At 40.0% G+C, this 13,258-nt stretch overlaps 2 protein-coding genes across 2 annotated transcripts in view; one reads left to right on the top strand and one right to left on the bottom strand.

The window, feature by feature from the left end:
* NDUFAF2 (NADH:ubiquinone oxidoreductase complex assembly factor 2) overlaps positions 1-9,959 on the top strand; it is a 53,531-nt gene extending 43,572 nt beyond the window's left edge. The window contains exon 4 of the mRNA XM_079329840.1: positions 9,604-9,959. Within this exon, the coding sequence (XP_079185966.1) occupies positions 9,604-9,861 (258 nt within the window). The 3' untranslated portion in view covers positions 9,862-9,959. The remainder of the gene's footprint in view (positions 1-9,603) is intronic.
* A 2,013-nt stretch (positions 9,960-11,972) lies between these two features.
* Positions 11,973-12,539, bottom strand: SMIM15 (small integral membrane protein 15). Its single transcript, XM_079329841.1, has one exon. The coding sequence runs from the start codon at positions 12,415-12,417 to the stop codon at positions 12,193-12,195; it is 225 nt and encodes a 74-aa protein (XP_079185967.1). The 5' UTR covers positions 12,418-12,539; the 3' UTR covers positions 11,973-12,192.
* Positions 12,540-13,258: the final 719 nt, after the last annotated feature.

Raw genomic sequence — 13,258 nt, 5'->3', positions numbered from 1 at the left:
ATTTAGCCAAGTCTCAATTCAGTTATAATAAGAGTGATAACTTGAAAAATTAGTGCCGATCATATTGTTTCTTATGTTCTGCTTAAACATACTCTGATCCTATGGGAATCAGGGAATCTGTCTTGATATAGAATTCTGGATCATGCCTTTGCCCTGTCTGAGCATGTGTACAGTATGTGTACAGTATATTTACCCCTTAATAGCAGTGAGAATCTGAATTTAAATAGGTATATTTTTGCAGTACTGTAGCATCCTTAGTATGTATATTGAGTATGATCATACATGGTTGGTTGAGGAAAATCATTACCTTTATTCCTCTGCAGCTCTATATTTTAACCAGTTTAATTAGGGATCCACAACGTTGGCTAATGCATTTCTTTATTATGTGTGTAGGAAACTAGATGTATGTAGCAAGTGTTTTGACAAATAGGAAATATGTCATTGTTTAGGGACCTTACAGTTTTAAATTAATGAAAATGTTTTAAAGCCTGCTAGTATTAAAATAATTTTAATCAAATGCTATTTTGTGGGAGCAGATTTAATAATTTATCCCTTTATATGCATATTACTTCACCTGCTAAGCTTTAATGTTGTCAGATTTTATTGAACATTGTCTTAAGATACAGCAGTTGTTTTATAGAAAGGATATTCCATCCATGCAAGTTATTTTTATAAGAGGATATTCCCTTCCATTCTTTGAGCCATAATCCACCTTCTATATAGCTCATCCAAAAATTTCTAAGTTAAATGCAAATGTGCTGTCTTGCATATGCTCCTACCTCCCATATTTTCTTTTGGATACAGATTTCTCTACTGACTTTAAACAATGTCATCTTCATATTTTGGATTTTTCACATTTTATTTGGAAAGGAAAGAAAGTATGCTTTTGAAGACAGGGAAGAAACCTTCTCTCTTCAGGCCTTTCTATGCCTAACTTCTATTTGATTATTTTTCTTATTTCAAAGGGCATCAGATTTGTAGAGGTTTTTAAAGAATTCTGCCATCTATAGCACAAGATATCCAAATGTATTTAAAAATCTAACCCTTGTTTTATCCCATAACAGATTTTATAGCTACACACTACTTCTGACAATGTCCTGAGGTTCAAGGGTATCTGAGAAACTTGACATTGTTTAAGCCATGTCTGTAGAATGGAGACAGAAATAAATTTACAGACTTTCTTGGTGTGTCAGAAAACTACTCAGGAAACTTGCAATTATGGCAATGCTGAGAGGAACTGGTATGGATTGAAATGTGGTTTATCTCTGAACACACCAAGGTGGTATCCTGAAAGTGGTAGATGTGAACCCATGGTAACACATTTTTGTGCACACAGATCTTTGTACTAGATAGCACTTCCCTGTTGACATAGTTTCTGCTTCCTCTAGCACACATGGGGCTGCACAGCCACAAATCTGTTTGAACTGAAACCTCTTCTGTTGCTCTGTATGCTTGTGTGTGTTATATTTATATTTCATGGGAAGTAAAGAAGAATTGCATGTTCCTTTAATTAGCATCAAGATCCTGAAAATAGTTTGAAATTGGAAATCACAATAATGGCTCCTTTTCTCATGTAGTGTGTACTTGTTATACACTCATAAAATTCAGTGAGTTCTGAATTACACAGTTGGATAGAAGGTGGAATGCTAAAAAAAACCACTTCTGTGATGACACCTCTATTCTTTCAAACTGTTTCTAGGATATCCATAATTATCTGTTTTGGCAAACACCTTGTCAAGCGAGGAAAAAACATACTTCAGTGAGTTGTAATAAGCATAAGGTTTCTTCCTTTAAACCCACAAATAATTACATTGAAATTAAATTCTATTTAGTTCCCACAATGTATATCCAGTCTTCCCATTTGTGTGATCGTAAGTATTACTTATCATAATACTTATGGTATGAGAGGTGGTATGATCAAAAGTAGGGTCATTCATGTAGATTAGTTTACACAGTATTTAAGGAGAATGGAATGCAGTTTAGAAAAATGCTTTGACATTGTTGGGATTACATGTTATAGTTTTGCATATAGTTATATGATTTCAGATGCTTCAGTTGAGAAGTTGTAAAATGAGAACACTGACATGGAGATTGTACATTCTTACATAGAGACCAGGGCTTAGCACATGAGTAATTTACTCCTGAAGCCACCAAAAGCTGCACAGTATGATTAACAGTTCAAGGAAGAAATACTTTAAGAGCACATGGATAAACATGTCTCTGAGCAAAATATTTCTCACCATTATTGTCCAGAATCACAACCAGGAGTTGGGCCATTTCAATTATTTAGGTTGCACTAACTAGCTTTGGCCATATTCAATTATTTAGGTTGCACTAACTAGCATTTTGCATAGTAAATTATGCATTATTCCAGAGAGGATTATTATTTAGTGTAAAAAGGCAGTAGAATTTGACAATATAAAGAATTGAGCTACAAAGACCTTAAATAGAAGGGAATAGTCCTAGAAGTCAATAAAAAAAATATAAATTCAGCATTTGCAGGAATCATCATCTTTTAGATTTGTTTCTTGATCACTTTAACTTTCTCTTGAAGTTTGAATATAATTGCTTGTCAACTCCACAGAGGAATATTGAGGCACCAGTTTGTCCACTGCTTCCAGATTGCCCATGCTGCAGATTCCAAGGCTTTAGAGGAAAGGGCTGCTGGTGCTCTTCTTCCCCTATCCCTGTGGAAAGGAGTGCATGGAGCACTGGCTCTGTGTCCTGATTCACTGGCAGCACAGCTGAGCGGGGGTGGAGGGCAAAGTGAAGCGTACCAGGAAAAGGGCTGGTACAGATTGCATCATGTGTAGACTAGGGGAAGCAGGGACCAAACTGTGACTGAGTCACAGCTGCAGTTCCTTGTTTGCTCTGTGGGGATCAGGGCTATGCACTGCCCTGTATTCAGAGCAGGGTGCAGTGGCGCCAGACTAGTTTGTGGTTTTTGCTGCTTCTACAGTTTCATCTGTGATCTTGAATATATATGTAGTTCTGGACAAATGTTTGCAGAATTCTAAAAACAGTTCAGGCACAAACCCCTACTGTCTGCACTTGTTAGTGATATGCTTTACAGTCCTTTTACCTCTTCCTACATGTTCTTGCCAAACACATATGTGCTACTCTGCGGTGCCCTAGAAGCTATGTCAGCTCATGCCAGGGATTCATATCTAGAACTATAGTACTTCAGTAATAATAAGCACTGCTTGTCTGCAGATTTAATTTAAATATGAACTACTGTGAGATGTGATTAATATTTAACTGATTTAGCTTGGTAGTAAATGCAGTATTAGCACTGCATATAAAACTAAATATTGTAACTGATCAGAGATTTGCTCAAAAACGGAACCTGTGTAAACAAATCTTACATTGATTTGATTAATGTTGTTTCTTGATGAACCAAGGATATTTAGTGTATGTTCTTTATTAAATTAGCAGTCAGTTGAGTCAGTATTTGATTTAATTAACTATTTTGGCTAATCCAGATAAGCCTTTCTATTTCAAACTGCTCCTCTGTTTCTGCCATGCAGTGACAGCTTTTCATTTACTGCATTATTTCTCATTCCCAAGCTGGTACTGCTGGCCTCGTGTTCAGTTGCTGACTTATCAAGACCTGCCCTGGATAAGAACATTCAGTGCTTCCCAAAGATGAGATCCTCTCTCCGCCTCCTGCTCTTGAAATATGATATAATAGCCGATTATTTAATCTCGCCTATTTAACTTGTCAAACTGGAAAATGGAGTTTAGTTTAATTGCTTGGTGATATTCTAAAAAATAGTGATTCAGCTTAACTTATAGCATTTCGCCTGAGTTTCAGTAAATTTGATAATGAAGAAAAATTTTGACATGTTTAATTATCTTACATCAGTTTTTTAATACTCTGCCCAAACATTTTTTTTTCATTCCATATGTTATTTTTTAAATTTTTTTCAACTACAGGTATGAGTTTTTAACAGGCAGAGTTCTAAGTTCAAGTTCATTCATGATTAAACATAAAATATTCAAACTAGACACAAATGTAAGTATTCTATGAATTACACTGTCTACAGTTCAAAAATTAATCTGTTCATTAATCTGTTCAGCTGTTTCTCAATTCTGGCATCCAAAAGTAACTAGCTAACATGATTCAAATCAAGAGAAATCATGAGTAATTCAACTTATGATAATTTTAGGAGTTGAAATAGTTTCTAAGACAACATAAATTTAATTTAATAAAAATAAAAATAAAAATAAAATAAAAATTAAATAATTAATTTAATCCAAATACAATCTCATCTGAAAAGAAATATGACATTTTCCTCAAAATTAGTAATTAAATATAGCTCTTGTAATTAAATGGTTAGGTTTAGTGTCTTTAGAAAACCTTCTGGAAACTGCCAGTCTTAAAGTAATCTTTAAACCCTTCCCCTTAGAAGCTGCACTTTGGTTCAGAGTGTCTCTGTGTCTAGAGAACCTTCTTTGGTATTCATGACATCTTCCTGCCAAGAGAAACTAATTAGGCCATAAGTTTATTCAGGAAAGGCAAAGAAGTGACAGTATGGGAGTCTTGAAGAGCAAAAGAACATTCCAAAAGTGCATTCCAAGTATTGGCCCTGCAAAGCAGGTCTTCCAGTACAATCAGGTAGGCATCTAAAATCCTTTATCTGAGTTTTGCTCCTTGTGTGGAGTGGAGGTTTCTGTGCCACCATGGATACTTTGTGATATAATTCAGCTGCTGGAGTTACCTGAGAGCTTTGAAAGATACATAGTTTGCAACAAAAGTGAAAATTTCATTCTGGTGGCAGGAAATACAGCCCGATGCCTTTTGCAGGAACAGGACACAGGGACATGTCTTGTGCTTGTTGCTCCTAGGAGCAGGCCACCTTTCATTCTTTGATCATGCAGCTGCTACCAATACTAACATGTCAGATTATGCAGAAGTCAGCAGTTTTGTGGATGAAAAACAGCTGCCTCAAACTCCACAAAGGGCTACTTTGGTATTTCCTTAATAATAATGTTCTTCAGGAAAACCTTAGACATCACTTTCTTAATCTCTGCCTTCCTAAGGAGGGAAGGCATGCAGCTCCAAACATTAAATTTAAAAACCTCATTCAACTTAAAATAATCACCAAAGCTGGACAACCTGCAGTGATAAAATGTCTTGTTTTTCTTTCCACCTAAAAATAAACTGGAGAACATGTAGCTGGACCTAGCTCTTGGCATATCATGTGTATCCTATTCCATATGCTGGGAGCTGAAACATTTCAAAGGGAATATCTGCATGTAGGGATTTCAACTGCTTTAAAATGTGGCTGGATATCTTAAGACTTTTTTTTGTTTAGTTTTGCAGCATAGCCTCAGTTCTTAGAGTTTTCTTTTAATAAAAATGTTGAAGGACATTTCTGATGCTCTTGAGATGCCATGTACTTCCTGAGAACTGCTGCTTCAAAGAGCTTATATAATTTATTTGTACAAAAAGAGAGTGTTGGAAAAACAAGCTGATCCTTAAAAAACTCCAGCTGTATGTTTTCTGGGTTGAATAGAAGGATTTTGTATTTCCCTTAATGCACAGAGCACATTACATGTTTATGTACTTATATTTTAGCAGAAAATTTATTTGGGGGCAGTTTACAGTAAAGATAGTCATCTTATAAAATACTGTGATTCATTTTGGAGAAGGAGAGAATATAAATGTTCTGAACCTGACAGTGTAACTTAAACACACAAACAAACGGAAAAGCCCCACAAACAAACTAACTTTTAAACAAATTAACCTCGGTGACTAGTTAGCAGTGGAGTCTCAAGGTGAGAATGTGTTTGACCCAGTTTTTCTAGCATGCCAATTGACCCAATATTTCCAATTCATGTTTTCTTTAATTTGAGTACAGGAATCCAGTGATTTCAGTATGCATGTTAGTAGCATGAGTTTAATGCCAAAAATGAATGTGTACATTTTGTAGTTGAAAAAGTTTGTTCTGGTCGATTGTTTAGAGAACTGTGGATAAGTTAATTCAGTTCAGGGTGGGGTTTTTTTGCAGTTGCTAGAAAGAATAATTTCTCATGTTGTTTTGGTTTTTTTTAAGATCCTCTTTTTCATTTTACTGTATCAGATTTATACTTTGTCCACAGAGAGCTGAATATAAGAGCCTGGTTTGACTGAAAACCAGAGAACAATTATATATCAGCATTTAAAATGGACTTGAAGCATTTGGTGTTTAGTTGCGGCTGCTCTTACCTCACTAAGCTAACTTTGTGTTGAAGTAATCACTTGAAGAGATTTTAAATTAGAAATAGCTGTTCACAGTAATGGTTATGTTTGTATTTTAATAAATAACTTCCCATTGTTTTAGGAGAGACAATGAGGCAGTCTTCAGTTGTCACAAAGGTGTTTGCTTTAGTTGTTTCTTAGTAGTGGTTTAATACAAGCACCATAGGAGTGCCTCCTTGAAATCAATGATTGTGGTAAACAAGGATAGAATTGAGAGATATCACAAAGAGGTTTTGCTATACTGACTGTTGAAAATTTGATCTTGTAATGCTTGACAATATTTCTATTTGAGCATGTGAGAATTTTCACCCTTCTATGCAAAGTCATTTGTGTATTACTTGTGTATTTCCATCCATTTTCCATTTGTATGCTAAGGGTTCCACCTCTGTGTATCTGTGGATTTAAATACAGAGGCAACAAAGAACTAAGAAAAGAGGTTACTTTCCATGGTACCTCTAAGATAAGGTATATGGGGTTTGTGTACTCAGTTTTTGGTAGCAGGGCAGCTACAGGGGTGGCTTCTGTGAGAAGCTGCCAGAAGTTTCCTCCATATCTGGCAGAGATAGTCCCAACCAGTTCCAGCATGGACGTGCCTCTGATCAAGGCTGGTCCTATCAGAAATGGTGGTCATGCCTGTCTGGTGGCATATTTAAGGAGGCCTAAAAAAGTTCTGCAGAGTTCTAATTGTGCTCAGAGAAGAGCAGGGTGACAATATATGAGAGGAACAGCCCTGCAGATACCTCAGGTCAGTGCAGAAGGACAGCAGATGCTCCAGGGGCCAGAGCAGAGGTTCCTCTGCAGCCCCTGGAGGAGACCCAGGCCAGGGCAGGGGATGGGTGAAAGGAGGCTGTGACCCTGTGGGAGGCCTGTGTTGGAGCAGGTTCTGGCAGGGACCTGCCCACCCATGGAGAGAGGAGCCCCTGCTGGAGCAGGTTTCCTGGCAGGACTTGTGACCCTGTAGGAGATCTACGCAGGCACAGGCTATGCCTGAAGTACTGCAGCCCATGGAGGAGGCCTACACTGCAGCCATTTGGGAGGACTGTTGCTCATCAGATGGATTCATGTGGAGAAGTTCATGGAGAACTGTCTCCCATGGGTGGGATCCCATCATACTGTAGGAGAAGGACTCCTCTGGACCCTGAGCAACAGCAAGAATGTATGATGAACCAGCCTTAACTCCCATTCTCTGTCTCCCTGCACTTGCTAGGGAAAGGAGACAGAGCTAGGAAGGAAGGAGTAGTAGGGGGAAGGTAATTTTAAGATCTTACTTTGCTTCTCTTCATCCTGGGATAGGATTGAGTCTGTTTTACTTGTGTTTGGTGTGTGATCTCTCATAGTCCTTAACTTGTGAACTCTTCATTATATTTTCTCTTCTCTGTCCAGCTGTGGAGGGGAGTGACAAGCTCTGGTCGGCATCTGGCATCCAGCCATGGTCAACCCCCTACATAAGGTTTTCTTTAATTATGGTCTTCTAAGCTTTCCTAGGTATTCGTAGTTGCTATTTCAACTCTTGGCAGTATCACATGTATTTTAACACCTGAATTCCTAGCATTGTATCATGGTCTTTTGCTCTCAGAGGAGTGTACTGGTACAGTTTAACTCTTCTGTATACTTGTCATCTGGAAAAAAAAGAATTCAGCCTTTTTCTTAATTTTGGAGGCTATTTCTGTCCACATGGATGACTGGAAGGTTATCAGGAGCAGTCAGCATGGATTCACTGCAGATAAATCATGCTTGAGCAACCTAATTGACTTTTATGATGACACGACTATCTGAATGGAAGAGGGGAGTGCAGTGGAACCTTGACTTCAGCAAGGCTGTTCACACTGTCTCTCACAACATCCTTGTAGAAAAACTCAAAAGGTGTGGGCTGGATGAGTGGACAGTGAGGTGGGTTGAGAAGTGGCTGAATGGCAGAACCCAGAGGGTTGTAATCGCTGGCACAGGGTCTAGTTGGAGGCCTGTCACTGGCAGTGCCCCCCAAGGTTCATCACTGGACCCAGGATTGTTTAAGTTACTCACCAGTGGCTTGGGTGAAGGGATAGCAGATTTGCTGAGGACAGAGAGCTGGAAGCAGTGGCTGATACCCCAGCAGCCCTTCAGGAGGACATCAGCAGGCTGGAGAGATGGGCAGACAGGAACCTTCTGCAATTCAGCAGAGAGCCCCAGGCACCAGCACAGTCCAGGGCTGACCTGCTGGGGAGCAGCTCTGCAGAGAAGGGCCTGGGGCTCCTGCTGGACAATAAGCTGCCCATGAGCCAGCAGCGTGTCCTGGTGGCCAAGAAATCCAATGGGATCCTGGGGGACATTGGCAGGAGCATTGTCATGGAAGCTGATCCAGCCCCTGCACTCAGCCCTGGAGAGGCCTCACCTGGAGTGCTGTGTCCAGTTCTGAGCTCCTCTGGGCCAGAGAGACATGGGACTTCTGGAACAGATGTAGCAGAGGGCAATGAAGTTGATTGAGGGACTGGAGCATCCCTCCTTCAAGGAAAAGCTGAGGAGAGATGACTGAGAGGAGACCTGATCAATGTCTTTCAGTGTCTGATGGGAGAGTGTCAAGAGGGTGCAGCCAGGCTCTTCTCAGTGGTGCCAAGCAGTAGGACAAGGGGCAATGGGCAGAAGCTGATGCCCAGGAAGCTCCACCTGAATGTGAGGAAGAGCTTCTTTACTGTGGGGTTGACCGAGCACTGGAACAGATTGACCGGAGTTGTGTAGTCTCCCTCCCCAAAAATAATCGAGCACCATCTGGATACAAACCTGTGCCATGTGCTCTGGCATGACTCTGTTGGAGCATGGAGGTTGAATGAAGTTGGACCAAATGACCCACTGCACTGTTTTCCAACCTGATTTTGTTATTTTAGTTACTTTGTACTCTTGCACTAGCAAGACCCCAAAGGTTGCACATCTGCTTGTCCCAAAACTGTGCCCTGAAGCACAGGTACCTAACACCACAGCCATAGTGAATTACAGGAAGAGATGCAAATGATATATAGCTGTAAGTATCAACTCTACATAGGAAACAATGCAAAAAATACCCTTATTTTTAATGTACATTCACATTCATTGGTGACTGTACTTAATTTTTAAATTTCTTCTTTTTGATCCAACAGAATAGTGAAGTGGACACTACAGTGCAGTTTTTTTTTTAAGAAGATGATATAAACATTAAGAACCTTCTGAAATGGGGTTGAATTTGCAGTTGTAGAAAGCCAACCAATTTTGCCACATTTTATATTTACCTTAATACCTGAAATTGTGGATTATAAAATTAAGAAATTACTGCTTAAAATGTTTTATTGCAACACTGTGTATTGCATTTGTTTCTGACTTACCTAATTGTCTTTCTACTGTATTCTTAGGAGATTCTTAGGAATGAAAATTACAGAGAAGAAATGAAACAGAAAGTCAAGGATGTATCTGAAAAGGATAAGCTGCTTCAGGCCAAGGAATATGAGCAAGGACTTATTGCTGAACCAAGTCATACTCAGGTTAAAGGCCACGCCTCTGCCCCGTACTATGGAAAGGAGGAGCCCTCACAGGACCCCACGAGCACTGCAAACACCTTCCAGCCAGGTGCCTGGATGCCACCAGGCAGTGGTAGTAGTAAAAATAAATAAGCAATTTAATGGACAGATACCCCTAATGGATAAATATTTTAACAGACAACATACACAGCTGTTATATGCAGGAGTGCAATAAAGTAGTATTAAAGCAGTTTCAGTTACTTTTGCAGAACTTTTCAAATGGGCTTAATCATGACTAAGTATTGTAAATTGTTTGGGTTTAGGGAAGAACAGGGTGTGTAACTAAGTTTGGTTTTGACAGTTGCTGTCCATCAGTTACTCTTGACTTCATAATTAAAAGACTATCTAAATTTTCTTAAAGTCTAAATTGGTTTTTTCCTTAAAGACTAAGTTAGTTTTGAAACCCTTCTTGATGTAAGAATTGTAGTCAGTACACTCACATCTTCCCAAACCTTGGCCAGGATGTCTCTTCAGAATAAATCCCTTGGCAGTGCCAGAATGCTTTCTGCTGGCAAGCAGATGGAAAAGTTGATTTAATTAACAAGGAATCACTACGACACTGCACTCACTGTACTTAGCGTAGAGATGTTCTTGTGACTTAAAATAGTCAACATATTTGATTTGCAGACAGCAATTTTCACAGGGTAAAATCAATTACACTACATATAACTGCTATAATAGAACCTAGAAGCACTTGATAAAGTTGCTGGAAAATAACACTAGGCCCGAGACAAGGGACTGAATATTTAAAAAAACAAATCAGTTTTTATTGCTGGTGTATCTGTGGGCTTCCCTAAAATGATTAGATCATTTTGGCCATAGTTTAGATACAAAAAATGTGCAGATTATTTGTTCAGAGATGGTGTTTGAGAACTTCAAATAAAAATAAAGACCACACAATTTTTTTCCAAAAAGTATCAAATTTATTTATGGAGTGTATCCCTCATCAGTTCTCCCTCTGTTTCAAACTATGTAGGTATCAAAGGTCAAACACATACATATTTGACAACACTTCATACAAAACTCGGAGACTTGATATCACATATTTATAAAATGCCCAGATGTCATATTTTAATAGTGCTTGCTTTCACCAACAAAATTGAAAGGGGAACAACTTCACATTTACTTAAAGTAATTTCAGTTAGACTCCCCACTTCTGATCCCCCTTGGTGTCAGCCAGCTCTATAGGTCTCCTCATTTGAACAATGATATTATTTTAAGGTTTTATTTTTAAACCTGATCAAAGAGTAGCTGCTAGAATGCACAGCACCGTGCTGCTGTTTAGAAATATGCACCATGTAAAATCCTAATGACTGCTACAAGCTCTTTTGAACTAGACTACATAGAGGCCACCACAGACTATTATTAAAAAATTAGGCTTTGAAAAATTTATCAGTTCTATTAGGAAGAGATTAATAGGAAATAAGGTTAAATAATTTTGATGCATTTACAACACACACCTGAATTTTTTGACTATGTCAGAATCTTGCAACCTGTAAGGCAGCTAAGTTTCAAGGGCCATGAGAACAAAAAGTCTCAGATCAAAGGTAGCCAGAAAGTTAGTAACCAGCTGGTGCATCATCCTTGCACAGCCATCTGCTATAGGTCTCTGGGACTCAGAACACTAGGCCCCCTGGGTCTTTGGTCTCATCCCATTTATGGCTATTCTTTGAGGCATAAAAAGTTTATGAAGGCAAAAACAAATTAGTTACAAGTGGAGCATTCAGGTGATTGTTAAGGAAGACCAAGCAACAGTACTGTATTTTATAGAGTGTGAGTGCCTTAAGAGAAATGAAGCTATTAAGAACACGCAATCAGCTTCCTAAGATTTGGGCTGAAGTTGAAGGCTGTTGGTGGCCCCTAGTTCAGGAAACAGGAAAAGATAAGGTAGGTTATTTCTGCAGACAAGCACCACCATCAAAGACACTGCAGCAGCCACAGGCAGGGACCTTAAAGGAAATCAGTCATGTCTGCTATCAAATGCTACAGCTAGCTCATCACTAAGGCCCTGCTCAAGGTATATCAAAAATTGCATTTCTGCAATCCAGTTTATTACTCACATTTTCCCCTAAACTTGACAATTTTAAGACACTTGTTAAGTCATAGATAAGCTAAGAGAAAAAAAATAGTCTATCTCCAGAGCCAACCAAGAGGTTAATTTTTTAATTTAACATGCAAATTTAGAAAAGCAATCTGCACTAGAATACAAGTAATAAATTTAATTACTCTAACAAGTGTCACTTGGGCAAATTTTAACACAAATCAGCAGGAAAAAAAATACATTGGAAGTATTAAATTTCATACTTCAAGAAATAACAGGATCAAGTATCAAAGGACAGTTACAACACAAAATGTACAAGTATTTCATTTTAAAAGTGGATTCTTTGCACAAGAAAGGCCATTTTTGCCCAAATTTTGCCCATTTTAATCCTTCTTCGTTCGTTTGGCTTTTGCAATGTTCTCCTGGCGTTTCTGTTTCTTCTTTTGCTCTCGTTCCCGGGCCTCAATCATTTTTGCAAGCTTCCATGAGAGCGCCGCACTGATTACGAACAGCGGCGTGAGAGCCAAGATCACCGTCGTGAGAAAGCCGTAGGGGTCCTTGGCAGCCCACTCCACGACGTACTCAGCCCAAGCCTTAATATCCAACATCTTTCCTGTTTTCCTATTGGGAAAACCCTGTGGAGTATTAAAAAAAATAAAAAAGAGTACTCAGCAAAATAAAAGCACGCATACACACGAACAAAACACAGGAAGTTCCACCTTCACGTGGGAAAGAACAGCTCTACATTGAGGGTAGAGCACTGGAATAGGCTGTCAGGGAGGGCGTGGAGTTTCCCTATAGAGGTACACGAAGCTCACTTGGACAGGTTCCTGTGTCACCTGCTCTGGGTGACCCTGCCTTGGCAGTGGGGTTGGACTGGACGATCCCCAGAGATCCCTTCCAACCCTAACGATTCTGCGATACCAAGTATCATTTTAATATAGGTTGTCATTGTTCACCATCAAAGGGCAAGACCATTTTCGCTAGAAATAAAAGCAGCGCATAGTATGTGGAAGTGTAACACAGAGCACAGAACACTTTAACCCTACGTTAAAGTTCAGTGCTTATAGAATAATTAGACATCTAATCTAACACAGCTGCAAATGCCACCAAGAATATATTGCTAAAAGGAGTGCGGTGTGTGGTTCTCTGGAAGTGAAGGAAAGCCAGCCCGGCGGGGCTATCTCCGTGCAGGTTTCCCCGGGAGCCCCGGCGGCGCTGCGGGCGCTGAGCCGGGGGCGGGCGGGCAGCCAGAAGCGCCGCACGGTGCCGGCCCGACCGCCCCCCGCCCCGCCGCGGCCGGCACCGCCTCACCTGCGGCCCGGCGCCCTCGGGCCTCCCGAGCGGCGCAAGGGCGAGCCGAGCTCCCTGCGGAGAGAACACACGGGCCGTGAGGGGACGGCGATGTCCCCGCGCTGCCGAGGCCGCCCCGCCCGCCGCTGCCCCGCG

This window comes from Erithacus rubecula, assembly GCF_903797595.1.
Source record: "Erithacus rubecula genome assembly, chromosome: Z".
Lineage (NCBI taxonomy): Eukaryota > Metazoa > Chordata > Aves > Passeriformes > Muscicapidae > Erithacus > Erithacus rubecula.
Note: the sequence above shows the minus strand (reverse complement) of the source record. Positions and strands in the feature narration are given on the sequence as shown.

Coding starts and splice junctions, on each gene's coding strand:
- SMIM15 (XM_079329841.1), bottom strand. CDS start 12,417: ATGTTGGATATTAAGGCTTGGGCTGAGTACGTCGTGGAGTGGGCTGCC.